The sequence below is a fragment of the Bos taurus genome, chromosome X (genome assembly GCF_002263795.3).
Source record: "Bos taurus isolate L1 Dominette 01449 registration number 42190680 breed Hereford chromosome X, ARS-UCD2.0, whole genome shotgun sequence".
NCBI classification, from domain to species: Eukaryota; Metazoa; Chordata; class Mammalia; order Artiodactyla; family Bovidae; genus Bos; species Bos taurus.
The window spans coordinates 105052303-105071166 of NC_037357.1; the positions used below are offsets into that span (position 1 = coordinate 105052303).

The 18864-nt window shown below is 47.9% G+C and overlaps 1 protein-coding gene across 2 annotated transcripts in view; it reads left to right on the plus strand.

Moving 5' to 3' along the window:
- The first annotated feature begins 448 nt into the window (after window positions 1–448).
- The window catches only part of SRPX (sushi repeat containing protein X-linked), a 141587-nt gene continuing 123171 nt past the window's right edge, over window positions 449–18864 (plus strand). The window contains 1 exon segment of one of the 2 annotated variants that reach the window (NM_001040489.1): window positions 449–636. In NM_001040489.1, the coding sequence (NP_001035579.1) occupies window positions 555–636 (82 nt within the window). In that variant the 5' untranslated portion in view covers window positions 449–554. 2 annotated transcript variants of the gene reach the window in all.

Genomic DNA, 18864 nt, shown 5'->3' on the forward strand with positions numbered 1-18864 from the left:
AAGCGGCGTTTCTTTTCGGAGAGGGTGGGCATAATAACAGCAAACTTGGGGAGTGATCAGGAGGGTCAAACCCGCGAACTTGGCCATAATAACCTGCCGCGGTTGTCTCTTCTCTTTCCCGGCGACTCACCCAGCTCTCTGCATAGATGACATGGTGCTAGGGGCCCGGGACCTGGGAGGGGGTCGGGCAACCGGTGTGTGTATTTGGAGTGAAAGGGCGCAAACTGGGAAACCCAGAGATACTTTGGGATGGTTCGGTTTACTAGGGCACGCCCCTGGCGCGCTGCGGCACCCCGGAGAGGGGGGCGGAGGTGTCAGCCCCGCTCCAGAAGAAGCGCTGGCACAAAAGGAGGGGGTGGGTCGGAGCCCCAGCCGCGCCAGCGCTCCGGGGAGGCGGAGGAAGGAGGGTTGGCCGGGGGCGGGAGACAGGCGAGAGGAGGAGTTTTTAAGTTCGGCCTCCGCCGGCCCGCGGCGCAGTCCCTCGGTCCGGTCGATCTCCTCCCGCCCCCGGGACGCGCGCCGCGCAGCTGAGCGGAGCGCAGCGCCGGCGCGCCATGGGCAGCCCCGCACTCCGGCCCGCGCTGCTGCTGCTGTTGCCACTGCTGCTACGAGTCCCGCCGAGCCGCGGCTTCCCAGGTAATGCCGGGGGCGGGCCAGCCTCCCCAGCGGGATGCCGGGGACCACCCCCATCTCCGGCTTGGCCGGAGGGTGGTGCGAGGCGCCCTTTGTTTGCGCCGACTTCGTCTTTCGCCGCCCCGGGATTGGGGGACGCGGAGTGGGGCTGGCGTCCGGGCAACGGGAAGGGAGAACCGATTGTCAGGCGGCCGCCGGGAGTCGACGGACCCTCTGCGCCCGGAGTTCCAGGGGGTCAGTCAAACCCACGTAGGCGCTAGAGGCGACCAAGAGACGTTTGGCCGAGGGCTACTTTCTCACCCCCAGGAGTTGCCTCTCCTGCTGTTGCTCGCGGCCGGGACCCAGGGGACTGACAGCTTGTCCTGGAAGGAGTACCTACCCCCTCCCACTCGAGGAGCCAGGCCACCCCCTGGGGCTGCAGGGCACTAGTCGCTGTAGACTCTCGTGGCCGGCGCAGGCGGGGCCTCTCCCGCATCCCCCAACCCCCCCTGCTGGGGATTCCGAGAAAGTCTGCACCGTGGGAGAGAGGTGCCAGCTGAGAGTGGTGACATGTGGCAAGCGCTTGGTTAGCACGCGGGCTCTGCTAGACAGGGGGTGGGGCTTTTGGTTTCAGGAAGGCGTGGTCTGTAGCATCTAAGGGAACCCAGGTATTTATTAGGGCTCTCCTGGTGTTGACAAAATCTTCTTTGGAAATGCCCTTTTAAAAACTACCGCCGAGTCCCTCATCAGAGAGGCTTAAGTTAGCAAAGAGCTTCAGGGGGGCTGGGAAACATGGATGCACCCGTGTCGCCCTGGAGAGAAGAAATCCATGGGCGCGTTTTAATTTAGTGTTAATGGGAAAGTGGGTTATGTGGGCTATGGGGTCAGCAGATATCTGGCTTTACTTTCAATACTGTGGGCAGTTTAAATTTGGGTCTGAAAAGCGAACCTACAGAGTTGTGGGTGAAGCTTGGAGGGGGAGGGTTCCCAGATAGAATGCTGGGGAGATGTAGGGCTGGCTGCTAGACATTCCCTGCGCATCCACTAATGAGTGAATGAATCCAACGTGTGAAGTGATAATCAGGAACTTTTGTTTCCAGCTGACTCTTGTAAGTTTTTCAGCTGTTGGGTAGGAACTGATTCAGGGCAAAGTGGAAAGGAGACTTTATCCTCTGTGCCTGGCAAGTGCCATTCCCCTGACCCCCAGGTGGATTCATTCTTCCACCCCCACCCCCCAAAGCGGGAATCAGGTTAATGTGAAACTAGAGGGGAGGGAGAAGCCCGCACTGGACAGGGAGCAGGGGGAGAAGTTGAGAAATTAGAGGTGGCTTTTCCTGCTGAACTGGCAGGCATCTCTAAGCCGCCTGTGCAACTGATGGAGCCGGGCCTCTTGTCTTTTTCCACCTGACCTTCCTCCCCTCTCTCACCCTGCCCTCCACTCTCCTTCCTTCTACTGCATAGCTTGCTGCCAGAGCCCAGCCACCCACAGAGTCATGGGTTTCCAGCTTGGACGCTCACTACTTTTGGGAACTGGCCCTGGTTGGCCCGGCTCCTCCCTCCAGCACCAGCCTGCAGGCTGCCCCCAACTTGGCACATCCCAATGGGATCTTTCAGGAAATGTGCTCTGCTGGGGCTGATGATTCCAAAGGAGCAGATTTCAGTCCAAGCCAGAGGTTTTGGAAGTCTGGGGAGGGGAGACTCTCTAAGCCTGTGGGTCCCAAGACAAGTCATGTCAGCCATGTTCACCCTAAGTGCTGAGTGACAGATTTTGAAGATCATTTCAGAGGCAGTCTCTTAGCAAGTGGACAGTGTGTCTCTGGTAAGAGGCCTGGAATCAGGAATCTTTGAAAGAGGGAGATGGGTATTGAGAAGCCCCCATCAGCACTTCTCCCCCTATTGTATAACCATCTGAGATTTAATAGGGAAACTGTCAGAGAGAGAGAGAGAAAATCATTCCCAGTCCCACTCCTAGAAGGTCTCTGGAGTTCTTCCATCTTTGAATTTGATGCAGCTTTTCTGGCTCTCTGATTTTTATAGCCTACCAAGATGTGGTGTCTATAAAAACCCACATGAAGTATATGGAAAGTTTATAGCTAAGTTGTCTATGTTGGATTGTGTTTGTATGTCTGTAAGATAGGATTTCTTACTCTGTTCTTTGTTTTTGCTTTTATTGATGTGTAATTGACATATAACATTAGTTTTGGGTGTACAGTGTAGTGATTTGATATTTGTACACACTGCACAATGGTGGCCACAGTAAGTCTAGTTACCATGCATCACTGTACATAGTTACAAAAAATTTTTTTCTTGTGATGAGAACTTTTAAGATATACTCTCAATACAGTATTATTAATGATAGTCATTCCCTGGTGACTCAGATGGTAAAGAATCTGCCTGCAATGCAGGAGACCCAGGTTCGATCCCTGGGTTGGGAAGATCCCCTGGAGGAGGGCATGGCTACCCACTCCAGTATTCTTGCCTGGAGAATCCCATGGACAGAGGAGCCTGGTGGGCTACAGTCCATGGGGTCACAAATACTGGGTGAGTAACACACACATACCATGCTATACCTCTCATCCCATGACTGATTTAAAGCTGAAAGTTTATACATTTTGATTGCCTTCACCCATTGCGTCTACTCCTCACCCCCCTTCCCATCTGGCCACCACAAATCTGTTCTATGTATCTATGAGCTTAGATTTTGTTTCATTTTTTAGATGCCACATATATGTGTGATCATATGGTATTTGTCTTTCTCTGCCTGACTGACCTCGCTTAGTAAAATGCCCTCAGGGTCCACCCATGTTGTCACAAATGGCAGCATTCCATTCTTCTTTTCTGGCTGGATACTGTTCCATTGTATGTATATACCACATCTTCTTTATCCATTCTGAGCCAGCAGGGAAGCCCTTTCCCTAAATGTAAATTTATATGATTTAATTTTCATTGTAATAAACTTAGGGATGGGCTTCCTTGGTGGCTCAGATGGTAAAGAATCATTCCCACAGGAGATGCGGGGTTCAAACCCTGGGTTGGGAAGATCCCATGGAGAAGGGAATGGCAACCCACTCCAGTATTCTTGCCTGGAGAATCCCATGGAAAGAGGAGCCTGGTGGGCTACAGTCCATGGGGTCTAGAAAGAGTTGGGCACAACTTATCAACTGAGTACAAATGGTAGTTGTATTTTTAGTTTTTCGAGGAACCTCCATGCTATTTTCCATAGTGGCTGCACCAGTTTATTTTCTCATCAGTAGCACATAAAGATGCCCTTTTCTCCACATCCTTGCCAACACTTGGTGTTTCTTGTCTTTCGGAGAATAGCCATTCTGACAGGTATCTCTTTGTAGTTTTGCTTTGCATTTCCATTTTATTCTGTTTGCAGTGAACTCTTGAAACCTCATTTACATCTGAGATTTTTGAGGTTCAGTGTACCTCCTTTTGCAAGCAAGGCTGAAGACAGAGAACAAGTGCTGTGGCCACTAAGAAAGGCTCCGTGAACCTGACGCCTGGGGAAAACTGGTAAAGTGTGCGGTTTCACTGTTGTAGCCACGCGTTCTGGGAAACAAACTCACTCAGAAGGACGATGCAGATAGTGGAGTGCAGTTTATTACACCGGCGGGCCCAAGGCAGAGTCTCCTCTTAGCCAAGGACCCTGACCAGTTTTTCTGAAAACCTTATATACCCTAAGTGTACATGCCCAAACCCACCTCCCCAAATTCCCTGAAACTAGTCTGAACAAAGGAGAAGAAAGATACAATCAAAGTTAACCCATGATTCATATGCCTTAAGCCTAGGTAGTTAACAGTGAACAATTATCAATAGGCCTATGGTCATACCCCAATAAGCATAATAGAATTTATGATTCTGTTTGGTTACACAGATAATTAGGGTGTTCTTTTAAGCAACAGAGAGTCTAGGTACGAGTCCTGGGGCTCTTCCATCCAGGGGGCCTGGTTTTCCAGTTGGTATGCCATTTCCATAGATACTGGACATATAGCTCAAAGTCCACAGTCCGGTCCAAGATGGAGTCCTGCTTTCAAGATGGAGCCTGTTCTGTCTGTTTCCTCCTTCATCCCCGCCTCTTGATGCTCTTAACTCGTAGTATGAGCATCATTCATAGGGATATATTGCACCCTGACTCTCCAACCTCCAATTTGGGAGAACAACATCAACCTTTGGGCTACAATGTTCATAATACATTGTGAAATAAAGGGTCCACAAAGCAGAACTATCAAGACAACTATAAAAATGGTAAATATAGTTTTCCACCAATCACCCTTCACCCAAGATAGGACCAAAGTCCAAAAAGGAAGATTATCATCAGACATAACTTTTACCTGACCTTTCATGTCATCTAGGGTGGCTGATATATAGCCAGATAAATCAGGAATATATACACAATATTCAACTTTAATTATAGCACAGGTCCCTCTTTGTACTGAAACTATGGTTAGTCTCAAGATGATACCAGCAAGTCCTTGAAGCAGCAGTTGATTGTAGAGCTTCATCTCTGTTTCTTCTTTAAGATGATCTTGGTTTCACAGGGATCAGTGGGTCTTTTGTGTAGTGCCCTCAGCGTCCTCCAGGTCTGCATGGTATGCTCTCTTCACCCTCATATGAAGGATCCAGGGAGTGACACCTGCAACTTTAACTGCAGTAGGGCTGGTTAGAACAACAGTATATGGACCGTTCCAATGTGGGGCCAAGGAGTCGTGTTTCCAGTCCTTGACCACACCTGATCCCCGGGCACAAATTTGTGAATCTGTTCCCCAAGGAGGAATGGCACCCTTTCTAGTACAAACTTAGTTACCTGATTTATTACCTTACTCGGTTGTTCCATCTGCTGTGAAATCTCATCTCCCCTCACCTAAGGCAAATTTGTTGATACCTGTTTTATTATGGGAGGGGCCCTCCCATACACAATTTTGTACAGAGAAGAGCCATGGAACTGTGGGGTCATCCTGAGTCTGAGCAGAGCCGTCGGAAACAAGTCCACCCAGGAACAGTCAGTCTCTAAGACCCACTTGGAGAGTGTCTCTTTAAGTGTCTGGTTGGTTCCTTCCACCATCCCAGAACTCTGGGGCCTATATTCTGTATGTAATTTCCACTTGATATTTAAAGTTTCGCTTACTTGTTGTACTAAATCAGCTATGAAAGCTGGGCCATTGTCTGATCCAATGCTGGCAGAAAATCCAAATCTGGGAACTATCTCCCTAAGCAGGCACCAGGCTACTTTTGATGCTCTTTCAATCCAGGTGGGAAAAGCTTCTACCCATCCTGAGAACGTATATACCATGACCAGCAGGTAATGGTAGTGTTGGTGAGGTTTCATTTCAGTGAAGTCCACTTCCAGGTGTTCAAAGGGCAGCGTGCCTTTCACTTGAGTCCCTGGAGGTTTCTGTCTGTGCCGAGAGGCAGCATTGACCTGTGAGCAGGCAGTGCAGTTCTGAGATTTTGTCCTGCATAGGGAAGAGAAGTGGGGAACCAGGAAATATTTTCAAACTGGCTCTTCCAGTTTATCATGGCCTAGATGGGTCACTTGGTGTGTTTGGCTTACCACAGTGGGTGCCAGCTCCTCCGGTACCAATAGTTTGCCACTTGGCAATTCCCACCATCCGTTTTCAGTCTTGATGGCCCATTCTGCTTTGGCTAGTTGGTTTTGGGCTTCAGTGTATTTTGGAGAGTCTAGCGTTAGCTCAGGTAGCTCTGTCAACATGAGAGCTTTAATAGGGGCTTCACTTGTCACCCCCAAGCCCTCGGCTGCTTGTTTAGAGGTCTTATCTGCCAGTCTGTTCCCTGAGCCTGGGGGGTATCCTCTTTTTGACGTCCTCAGCAGCGTATGTCTGCAACCCTTTCTGGTTCCCAGGCAACATCTAATAGGGTCTTGATTTCTTCCTTATTTTTAATATCTTTTTCACTAGCTGTCAAAGGCCTCTCTCCTTATACAGAGCCCTGTAGTGTAGCAAAAGCATACCTGGAGTCTGTGTAAATGTTTGTCTTCTTACCTTTTGACATCTGGAGGGCCTGGATTAGAGCATATAGTTCGGCCTGTTGAGCGGACCAGTGTGATGGCAGAGAGCTAGCCTCAATGATGGTTTCTTCCGTGACTACTGCATATCCCAACAGTTGTTGCCCTTGTTGCACCAGGCTGGTGCCATCGGTGTACAGGGCCAAATCTGGGTCCGGGATTGGCTGGTCTCTCAAGTCAGGTCTGCTGGCATATTTCCTTGCAATCATGTGAGGGCCCACCTTCTCCCACAGGAAGGAGAGTGGCCGGATTCAGGGCCTGACAAGGCTCAGTAGTAACATGGGGGTCTCACATAACAGTCCCTGGTATTGAGTAATCCGGGATGTTGATAGCCATTTATGGGGGTCCCCTCGCAGGAGAGTGTTGACCTCATGTGGGACTTTTACGAACAGATCTTGGCCCAAAGTCAGCTTGGTTGCCTCCCGGACCAGTAAGGCAACTGCAGCAACTGCCCGTAAGCATCCCAGCCACCCAGTGGCAACATTGTCCAGCTGATTAAAGTCACCAGTCTGTCCCATGTCCCCATAATCTGGGACAGCACGCCCATAGCCACCTTGTCCTTTTCAGTCACGTAAAGAGTAAATGGCTAAGCAAGGTCTGGCAGGTCCAAGGTGGGTGCTGACACAATTGTACCAGATGCTGCTGCTAAGTCGCTTCAGTCGTGTCCGACTCTGTGCGACCCCATAGACGGCAGCCCACCAGGCTCCCCCGTCCCTGGGATTCTCCAGGCAAGAACACTGGAGTGGGTTGCCATTTCCTTCTCCAGTGCATGAAAGTGGAAAGTGAAAGTGAAGTTGCTCAGTCGTGTCCGACTCTCTGCGACCCCAGAGACTGCAGCCTACCAGGCTCCTTCGTCCATGGGATTTTCCAGGCAAGAGTACTGGAGTGGGGTGCCATTGCCTTCTCCGAATTGTACCAGGTTTGAGTTCTATTACCAGTGGGACTTTTGCAAGCCTGGAGTGGGTTGTCTTCCACCCAGACCTCAGGGAATTGTTGAGTTAACTTTCTCTCTCGACTGTTTAGCCTGTCTGGTTTCCCTTCCGGGAGATCATGCAACCTCCATTCATCTTGAGGGGTTACTGAGAGGAAGAGTAAATAGGTGATTGAGCCCACTCAAACAGTGGGTCTTTCGTGGGGGGTAAGGTCACTTGTGCCCCCAATTTAGACAGCAAGTCTCTTCCCAACAAAGGTACTGGGCATTCAGGGATGTATAAAAACACATGAGTCACTTGGTGCCCCCCCATCTGACATTTTCAGGGTAGGCTAGAGACACAAAGGCTGCATTTATCACCATCTGAGACCCAGCAGCCTCTGGCTGGGTCTATTGGCGTATAAAGTCTATAGGCCTCGCACAGTCTTTTGCAGAACTCAGAGGGTGATTCGCTTTCCCTTTGACTCACTTTGGAGGGTTTTGTGATGCCCATAGCTTTTTGGGCCCCACTCTTGAGACCTTGTAAGATAGTTACCCGATATCTCCCCAGGCGGCCCCTCCCTTCCTCTGTGTTACAGTCCCAGCTGGGCCTCTCATCGAGGGTGGCTAGTTCTGCCCACCGCTGCGGGTTTGCAGTACCCTCAGGTGCCATTTCTCTTAACCATTTTCTGGCCTCAGTTCGGATCCTGTGTCTTTCCTCAGTGCTGAAAAGGGAGCCTAGTGGTTGGATTATGTCATCCTATGTAGGGCGGTGGGCTCAAAAAATAGTCTCCATTAGACTAATCATGGCTTGTGGCTCTCCTGAGTACGGTGGGGCATGTTTCTGCCAGTTTAATATATCCGTAGAGGAAAATGGCTGGTATTAATAGGCTACAGGCGGCGGACGGTAGTGCCCCATGCATCCTGAACTGGAGGCTGTTGTACCCTCTAACGGGCATCTGTAGTGGGGTTCTTTCCCCCTGTTCCTTGGCGGAGTGCAGCCTCTGTCTAATTGCTGTGTTTTCTTCCCCCTTCCCATCAGTACTCACCGGGAGAGGTGGATACAATCTAGGAGGTCCAGCTGAGGTGGAATCCTGGGGGCATTGACCAGAGGTCTCCATCGCTGGGATTGGAGCCTGCCGAAACGGCGGCTCTACGAACTCCGGGAGAGCTGGTGGAAGAGCAGTGGCTGCTGCAGGAACTTTAGCTGGCCCTGGATTGGGCAGTAAGGCGGCCTCCGGTCCTGGTGGAGCACTGGGAGGCAGGCACGTCATTATCTAGTATGGGGGAGGGGTCAGGTCATCCCCGTTCAAATCCTGTAGAATTTCCTTTTTTATCAGTCAATTTTTGTGCCATTAATATTTTTCCCTTTCCCTTCTGGATACAGAACCTTGTCTAAGTAGGAGGGTCTTGAGCTAACCCTAGCCATGAGTCAATATATGGATATTGATCCGGGTGTCCTGGCTCTCCTGTGACTACTGTATAGACTGCTTCCACTATTTTTGAGTTCATGGTGTTCTCTGGTGGCCATCCTACTCCCATAGGGGGCCATTCGACCTCACAGAGTATGTGGAGGCTGTTAGGCTTCATCTTCACCCCATAGTCTCCTCCTAATCCCTTCTCAAAATTTTTAATCATGCACTCCAATACAGTTGCCTTAGATTCACTTCCCCTCATCTTGCTTACCTTCTTGGACCTTCTTCTACTTTTCCTTTTCATTCTGTCTACGAAGTTCTCAGTACCCTATGTACTTCTGATATTTCCACTCAATGACACTTAAATTGCCATTCTGCCTCCTTCCTAATTGGGGTGAGAAGAGCCTCACCCGCCAGATCCCGGAGGGAGAAGGGGGATCGGCGTGTCTTCACCTGCTGGTCAGCACAGCCAAACCAAAACACCATGTGATCCAAGACTGTTTCTCCCTTAACTTTTAAAGCCCATTCTGCCTTGGTGGGCTTGATCAGGTGCAGATGAAAATACAGATGGGTTAAATGTCCCACGTCCCAGGCTGTCTCTAGAGAAGCCAATTCGTACTCACTTATGTATCCCCCTCCTTCTAGCCTGACAATTCCGAGGGGGTCAAGAATTTCATAGCAGATGGGACACCTCCTTGGGGAGGGCAGAGTATGAGTACACAAAAACCAAGTTTCTTCTAAAAATCCCCTGGCAATTGCTTGGTAATAATTTTCCCCAAGATGGCATGGACACCACCTCGTAAATGACCTTCACAAATTTCCTTCCTAAGCCCTAACACGCTTGTCAACCTGTGTACCAAGCAACCATTGCCACCTGCGTGTTCCAGGCTCCTGTGGGTCTGTGCCCCTTCTAATCCTTCCCAGGGTGGTGATCAGGCCCCCTCTTCCACCCTGCTGGGTGGGTTCCTCCTCACCTGAGTGCTCAGTTCCCCTGCTGCCATCCACTACCTGCTAACATGAAAGGTCCGGGCATTGAGAAGCAGAATCCTTCCAGAAGAGTGAGGTGCCTTCCCCCCTCTAGAAGATTCGAGCCGTGAGGCCTCAGAGTAGTCCCAAATGGGACTTGTCTCCTCAAAGTGAGGAGTGTCCTGGCTCACGCAACAAATGTTGTAGCCACGCGTTCTGGGAAACAAACTCACTCAGAAGGACAATGCAGATAGTGGAGTGCAGTTTATTACACCGGCGGGCCCAAGGCAGAGTCTCCTCTTAGCCAAGGACCCTGACCGGTTTTTCTGAAAACCTTATATACCCTAAGTGTACATGCCCAAACCCACCTCCCCAAATTCCTTGAAACTAGTCTGAACAAAGGAAAAGAAAGATACAATCAAAGTTAACCCATGATTCATATGCCTTAAGCCTAGGTAGTTAACAGTGGACAATTATCAATAGGCCTGTGGTCATACCCCAATAAGCATAATAGTATTTATGATTCTATTCTGTTACACAGATAATTAGGGTGTTCTTTTAGGCAACAGAGACTCTAGGTACGAGTCCTGGGGCTCTTCCATCCAGGGGGCCTGGTTTTCCAGTTGGTATGCCGTTTCCATAGATACTGGGCATATAGCTCAAAGTCCACAGTCCGGCCCAAGATGAAGTCCTGCTTTCAAGATGGAGCCTGTTCTGTCTGTTTCTTCCTCATCACCAGCCAGGAAAACCAAGTGAGGATGGCTGAAAGCCAAACCAGACCTCACCAGCCAGAGCAGTCTTTTAAAATGCTACATTTGGAGATAAGTATTAGGAGCTGAACACCTGGCTCAGGATATACAATTAAAGTCTCATTGGGAGCGGGTTAGGCTAGAAATTTCTATTTGGGTTTAAAACATGTAATCAGCTGATAGAATTCCTCTGCATTCAAAAGGAGAATGCTAGTGAGAAATGGCATATTTTCTGCCCTAACAGTAAACATGGACGTCACAGCCATGAGTGACTGCAGCCCTCCAATGTGAGCCGGTGAGCCCTGAGGAAACTCAGGAAAGAAAAGAATTCCTGCCATCTTGACTGTAGCCATTCCCTACAGTGAACCCTGAGGAAACCCAGGATGTAAAAACACAGGATACTGGCCCCAAACAGCTGAGGTGCATATCAAAGGAATGATTTCAGTGAGCCCAGACTTGCATCTTCCCATAGATAGAAAAGCACTGAATTTCTAACTTGGGTTATCTAGTTTTCTTTAATTAATGATAATCTTTTGATGTTCAGACTACCTGCCCTTTGGTGTTTTTAATATTTATTTTCATTTATTTATATGCCCTGTGAGAACTCTTAGTTGCAGCATGCAGGATCATAGTTCCCTTACCAGAGATGGAACCTGAGCCACCTGCTCAGTTTGGGAGCACAGAATCTTAGCCACTGGACCACCTGGGAAGTCCCTATCTGCTCTTTGTTGCAAAACTTTTACATCACCTGGCTCCTCCCCTCACCTCCTCAGGACAGTTCTCTCAGGGTTACTGGAGATGCTGTCTCCCGGCTTGAAGTCCTAAAAATTCCCACCAAATAAAACATAACTCTCAGGTTGTGAATATTTTTTAAGTCAACACTGGGACAAGCAGGACCTTTTCATCTGGCATTTTCTTATTGATAACACTTTGAGTACAGTATCCTGCTACTGTTGTTGTTTAGTCGTTAAGTCATGTCCGACCCTTGCATCTCCATGAACTGTAGCCCACCAGGCTTCTCTGTCCATAGAATTCTCCAGGCAAGGATGCTGGAGTGGGTTGCCATTTCCTTCTCCAGGGGGATCTTCCCAATCCAGGGATCGAACCCATGTCTCCTGCATTGTAGGTGGATTCTTTACCACTGAACCACTGGGGAAGCCCATGTCCAATTCTTGCGACCCTGTGGCTTTTCCATCCATGGAGTTCTCCAGGCAAGAATACTGGAGTGGGTTGCCATTCCTTTCTCCAGATCCTGCTATTATTGCTACTCATTTCCTAGATTTGTGAACTGAAAGAGACACCAGAACCCATCACTAAAGCACCGTCTTCAAACCTTCCTCACACAGAGATTGAAATATTGCCCTTCTCTTTTCAGTGATTTCTAGAACATTCTCACTTTTAGTCTCTCATATGAAAACTCATTGTACTTTCTTTGGCCAGATACTGCTCTTTTAAATACAATTTTACTTCATTTTTATTTTACTTCTAATTTTTAAAGTTGAAGTAACTATCACTTGTTTTGATCACATTGCTCTCTTACTCAAAAAGCTAAAGCAGCTGCTCCCTGTCCTCTTAAATTAGCTAGAAAGTTCTCTGCTGTTGATAGGGGACTGTACAGTTTGCCTGCAGCTGAATTTTCCAGTCCTTGTCTCCTGGCTTCCTAAAATCCAGCCAAAGTTGACTCTATGCTTTTATAGACCTGGAGTCCCATGTTCCCTCTTCTTGTTGGTTATTACTTCCTGCACCTGGAATGCTTCCTTCAAGCCTCCATTTGTTGAAATTCTGCCCATCGTCCAGCAACACTCCCACTTGGATGAAACTTTTCCTTGATCCTTTGTTTTTTTTTTTTTTTCCTTTTCTCTAATTTTATTTTATTTTTAAACTTTACATAATTGTATTAGTTTTGCCAAATATCAAAATGAATCCGCCACAGGTATACATGTGTTCCCCATCCCGAACCCTCCTCCCTCCTCCCTCCCCATACCATCCCTCTGGGCCGTCCCAGTGCACCAGCCCCAAGCATCCAGCATCATGCATCGAACCTGGACTGGCAACTCGTTCCCTACATGATATTTTACATGTTTCATTGCCATTCTCCCAAATCTTCCCACCCTCTCCCTCTCCCACAGAGTCCATAAGACTGTTCTATACATCAGTGTCTCTTTTGCTGTCTCGTACACAGGGTTATTGTTACCATCTTACTAAATTCCATATATATGCGTTAGTATACTGTATTTATGTTTTTCCTTCTGGCTTACTTCACTCTGTATAATAGGCTCCAGTTTCATCCACCTCATTAGAACTGATTCAAATGTATTCTTTTTAATGGCTGAGTAATACTCCATTGTGTATATGTACCACAGCTTTCTTATCCATTCATCTGCTGATGGACATCTAGGTTGCTTCCATGTCTTGGCTATTATAAACAGTGCTGCGATGAACATTGGGGTACACGTGTCTCTTTCCCTTCTGGTTTTCTCAGTGTGTATGCCCAGCAGTGGGGCTGCTGGATCATAAGGCAGTTCTATTTCCAGTTTTTTAAGGAATCTCCACACTGTTCTCCATAGTGGCTGTACTAGTTTGCATTCCCACCAACAGTGTAAGAGGGTTCCCTTTTCTCCACACCCTCTCCAGCATTTATTATTTGTAGACTTTTGGATCGCAGCCATTCTGACTGATCCTTTGATAAGGAAGCTCCTACCTTCCTGTAAACACCCACAGCATTTCCTATGTCTTGTGGCATTTATCATACATGCCATACATTACAATGAGGTATGCATTCCTTTACACTTTTCCTAGATTCTGAGGCTGTGAAAGCAGGACACTGCTCTGTCTTAGCTCACTATATTTCCCACGGAGCCTAGCCAGGACCTTAGAAGCCAACAGGATATTTGTGCTTATTGAGTTAATGCGTGCATGCATGCTAAGTCACTTCAGTAGTGTCTGACTCTGTACAGCCTCATGGACTGTAGCATGCCAGGCTCCTCTGTCCATGGGATTCTCCAGGCAAGAATGCTGGAGTGTGTTACCATGCCCTCCTCCAGGGGATCTTCCCAAGCCAGGGATCGAACCTGTGTCTCTTACGTCTCTTGCACTGGCAGACAGGTTCTTTGCCACCTGATAGTTTTCCTGCAATTCAGGTGATGAACTACTGGTCAGAGGAGCTAAGAGAAATGTATGGGCAAACAGTACATGTGCCACCGCTAACCTCCATACATAGAGATGATGCCCTGCTGGCTGTAGATGTTGGCTTTTTTAAATCCGTGAACACCCTCCATTTGAGCAATAACCTTCTCTGTTGGGAGTTATAAGACGAGACACTGCAGCCACAGGCTGGAATTTGCATTTATTATTTTTCTTGGCCACTTTGCAACAGTCCCTTCCAAAGTGGTTGAATGGTTTCCTTAGTCAACGCAAATGTGTGTGCTGCATCAATTCCCCTTTCAGAGAATGCAACTCAAATGAGTAATTGAAAGTGAAGATTGAAGTGAGTTTCAAGAGCAGAAGGTTGACTTGCCAGGTTGTACCGTAGTCTGAAATTGTAGCAGCCAAGTTATGATCAATACCCAGGTTAAAGATTCGTTTCGAAAACAGCAGTGTGAAGAATTACCTCACTGGAGTTCCAGTTCATAGAGAACTTCTCAAGCCAGTCCCCTCAGTTCTTTTTTTCATTTTTTTAATTTTTATTGCCGTATAGTTGATTTTCCATGTTGTGTTAGCCGTCAGTTCTTGACTGTGTCATTTCTTGACTGTCAGCTTTTATGGGCCATTGTTTATGGGGTCTTTTAAGTCTGGCTCTTTCTCTTGGATGTTTGAATTCTGCCTTCTTCTCATGGAACCTGTGCTTTATTCAGAGACTTTGTTTTTAAAGTGGACATAGAAGGATGCAATGCTAGAATACCAGGATGGAGAAGATGGGGAATTTCTTCTCACCATAACACAGTAGCTCTCTGTCTTATGGTGAAATAGATACCAAGCTAGCTAAGGTGGTAATTATTAGAACACAGATGGGAGCCATGTAGGAACCCTGGACCTGGGGATTAAAGAGTGATGTTGAGTGATTCTGATACCAATAGTGTTGACCCTACAGGCCCAAGGAAGGTTAACATAGGATGTCTCTGGGCTTCCTTCTCTAACAACATTTTGAAATTGGAAACAAAAGTCTATGTGAGTGATCTTTTTCTGGGGAGAAGGCCCTATTCTAAATCAAAACCACAACTTACTAGATAGCTTTGTGAATGCTATATAAGTATGTGCACTTAATGGGCACAAAAGTCAACAGAGAAAGTAAGATGAAATTGCCAGAGTAGGGAAACTTTGAACCAATGATCGGGTAGCCTCTTGGGTTATAACCAGCAGTACAATTTCCCATTCTCCTCATTTAAAAATTGACACTAAACAAAACAGTCATAATCCTAGGTTGTAATTACCTTCAGGCCTGGGCTGGCAACTTACTGTATCCCTCACTTAACACAGTATCTGGGACTTGGGGCAGAATCTTTTCATGGCTGTTTGTGGGTTGATTGAACGATTGAGGTAATTGTGACAGGGAATCAACACATTCTATTTCAAATATCCATGCAGGATTTAAGCAAAATTTCCAAGCTGCTAATCCCCAAAGAAAAAGAAATTCGAGATAGCAGAGGCAATTTGCAGGACTGAACCAAAGATCCATTTGGACAGGCAACATGTAGGGGCATAGTTAATTGCTGAGGCTCTTGCATGTCAAATCACCTTAGGACACTAGGAGACTTAGAAACACCAGTGAATTTGCAGGGAGGGAGCAGGGTCTTTCAGATAAAAGATTTAAGGATAAAGCTTGTTGGAGATGATAATTGGTTGCACCTGGGTCTTATGGGCTCACAGCGCACTCTGACCTCAGAAACTTCTGGAGCTGTCATTCCTGAGGTGAGTGATTCATGACCCCGTAATCCTTAGCTCATACTTCATTCCTCTTGATGCATTGTTCTCAAGAGGATGATAAATGGGTTTGGACGTAGTGCCCTGGATTATCCCAAAGGTTTGGGGTTGTGAATTGAGTGTATTGGTTTTAAAACTTTTTTTTTTTTTTAAATGAGTAATAGTCAGACAGATCCAAACAGAATTTGGGTGTGGACTTTCAGCCTTGGCATTGAAAGATCCTTGCCCTGTTGCTTCTGCCCTGCTCTGACAGTGACCTGTTCGGTGACAGGGCTCTGCTGTTTCACTGCAGTGTTATCACTCACTGGCTCTTGGCGGCGTCCGCCCAGCTATGTCGGATGAGCCTCTCTGTCTCTTCTGTAGCCAGGGCAGCCCAGGACCCTCTTCTGGAGGCCTCTGGCCTGCTGCTGGCTGTGTGGGTGGCTGGGCTGATGACCCTGCCAGCTCCAGGGATTCAAGAATGTTCAAAACCGCTGGTTAAATGAGGGCCACGGGGTGAGTGAGAATTGAGCCGAGCGTTGGCAGGCCCCTGGTGGAGTGCTGAGGAACTGGTGGCCTGGCCACATCCCTCATCTTCTGAGACTCTGCCTCCAGGGTGGCCAGTCTGTAGAGGGACTCTTACAGACTTGTTGCCACTGACTCAGCATTTGTCAGACAAAGGCTCCAGTTCCTTTAAATATCCAGTGTTGAAATCCTGTCTCCACTTCGAGTCTAACTCAACTTTCCAAAGTAGTAGAATCTATCTCTCCAGGAACTACTCATGGACCGGATGCCCCAGCCACATGAGCAGGCTTTGGAGTCTTGTTCATTCTGTGTCATCGTGGCTGACCAGGGAACCTGGTCCTTGGTGGGGGTGGGGCGTTGTCTCGGTGGGACTGACCTGCTGGTGGGTATCTCGATCTCTAGAGGCTCAGGAGTTTCTCACCCACATCCAGGCTCCCCGCACGGGCCAGTTGATTCATGTGGCACCTCAGCCTGAGAGGGCGCCTGCGACAGAACTCCCCATGTCTTAGTGATGATCCTCTAAGGTTCAGCAAGGGGAAGGAGTTTGGGGTCACACGGGGAGTGAGAAGCAGGGCTGGCCTTAGAACTCAATCTAGTGACTCCAGGATTCCCTTTCCTCCATGCTGCTGCTGCTAAGTCGCTTCAGTCATGTCTGACTCTGTGCGACCCCATAGACGGCAGCCCACCAGGCTCCTCCGTCCATGGGACTTTCCAGGCAAGAGTACTGGAGTGGGGTGCCATTGCCTTCTCCGTTTCCTCCATGGGCAGGAACTAAATTCAGTTTTTGAATGGCCGCCACATGTTAGGCACTGGCCCAGCACCAGGGATTGGCAGGCAGGGATCAGTGGTGCCCCAGGCACTCCCAGGGCCCTACCTTCATGTATTTCTGCGTGGTTGTTTGTATCAACACTTGGCTGCAATCTGAGACTCTCACACCCAAGGCTGCTTGGGTGTTCCTCAAGAGTTCTGAGAAGTTGCTGCCCTAAAGCTGGTCCTTGCCCATGCTTGTCGAGGTCCCGAAGGCTCCCTCTCTCTGCCACTTGCCTTGAGCTCCCCAACTGACAAGTCGTGATATTTTTTAACAGCTTTCTTGTGATGTAATTCACATACCACTTATTTACCCGTGTAAACCAATCCAGTGATTTGTATTCAAAGTTGTGTATCCATCACAATTTTAGAACGTTTTCATTACCCCTAAAAGAAACCCCACACCCCTTAACCATCACTTCCTACCCTCCTCCCCACAGCTCTAAGCAACCACTGAAGTATTTTATGTCTCTCTATTTTTCTCTTGTCAACATTCTATACAAATGGAATCACACGATATTTATCCTTTTGTATCTGGCTTCTTTGGCTTAGCATAATGTTTTTCAAACCTCATCCATTTTGGAGCAGGTATCAGCTCTTGACTCCTGTTTATGGCTAAATTATATTCCATTGTATGGATAGACCACATTTTATCCATTCATCAATTGATAGAAATTTGAGCTCTTTCTACTTTTTGATTATTATGAGTAATGCTGCAGTGAATATTCATGTACAGACATGTGTGTTCATTTCTCTTAAGTAGATCCCTAGGAGTGGAATGGCAGGGTCATACGGTAACTCGTTTAACCATTTGAGGACCTGCCAGGCCTTTTTCCCCAAGGTGACTGTACCTTTTTACACACCCATCAGCAGTGTGTAATGGTCCTGATTTCTCTGCATTTTCACCAACTCTTGAGATTATATGTCTTTTTGGTTGAGTGATATCATTATAGCTCAGTTCATGAACAGTATCCACTCAAGGGTTGAGTGACAAAGCAGTGTCTGAGCTGTCAACTGGCAGCATCTTGTCAAGGGTCACCTAAGGGTGCTTGCCATTCTCTCACTGCTGGCTGCAGGGCATTGTATAGTCCAATTCCTTTGGGCAGCTTAGAAAAAGATGCCCTGTCTAGGCACAAGTGGGCACAGAGCTTGATCAGGAGATAGATTTTGTGCTAAGTAGGAAAAGGAGAGAGGCAGGCCCAGGACTCAAGACTTAAAGAATGGAGGGTGGGAATTTCCTGGCCGTCCAGTAGTTAAGATTCCGGGCTTTCATTGCCAAGGGTGCAGGTTGGATCGCTGGTTGGGGAACTAAGATCCCACAAACCACGTGGTGCAGCCAAAAAGTAAATAAATGAAATAAATTTCATACAAAAATAAAGAATGGAGGGCAGCATGGTTTGAGAACCCACCTGGTCTTTGGTCAGGTGTGAACGTGGGTGCTGTGATATAGACAACTTCCTGAATGCCCATTTATGCAGCAGTCCTGCATATCAGTAGCTCAGCTCCAGGTGGGACAAAGCTGTGGGCCCTATGTACTTTGACAACTTGCATCTATTAAAAAGGCAAACTCACAGAGAAAGTGAGTCAGAGGCTCAGGCCCCACCTGAGACCTATTAAATCATGTGCATTTCAACAAGAGCCCTCTGAGGATTCTTCTACACAGTGAAGTTTGAGAAGGCCGGGTCTGCTGGGTGAGTTAAGTCCTTAACCAGGACCGGGCAGCAGGTCTGTTTCTAAGGGCTGCATGATAACCCTCTTCCCCTTCTCTCCTGGGCTTGGCCTTCCTCATGGCCTCCTCTAACTTCTTTTCCTAAGTCCCCGACATTCCTGAGATAAGCATGTGTAGCCTTTCCTTGTCTGCTCCCACTTCTAACTTCAAAACAAACCCAAACCTTCGGGTGGGGGGGGGGGCCCTCAACTGCCTCTCCTTTGAAGTCTTCCTCCATGGAGCAC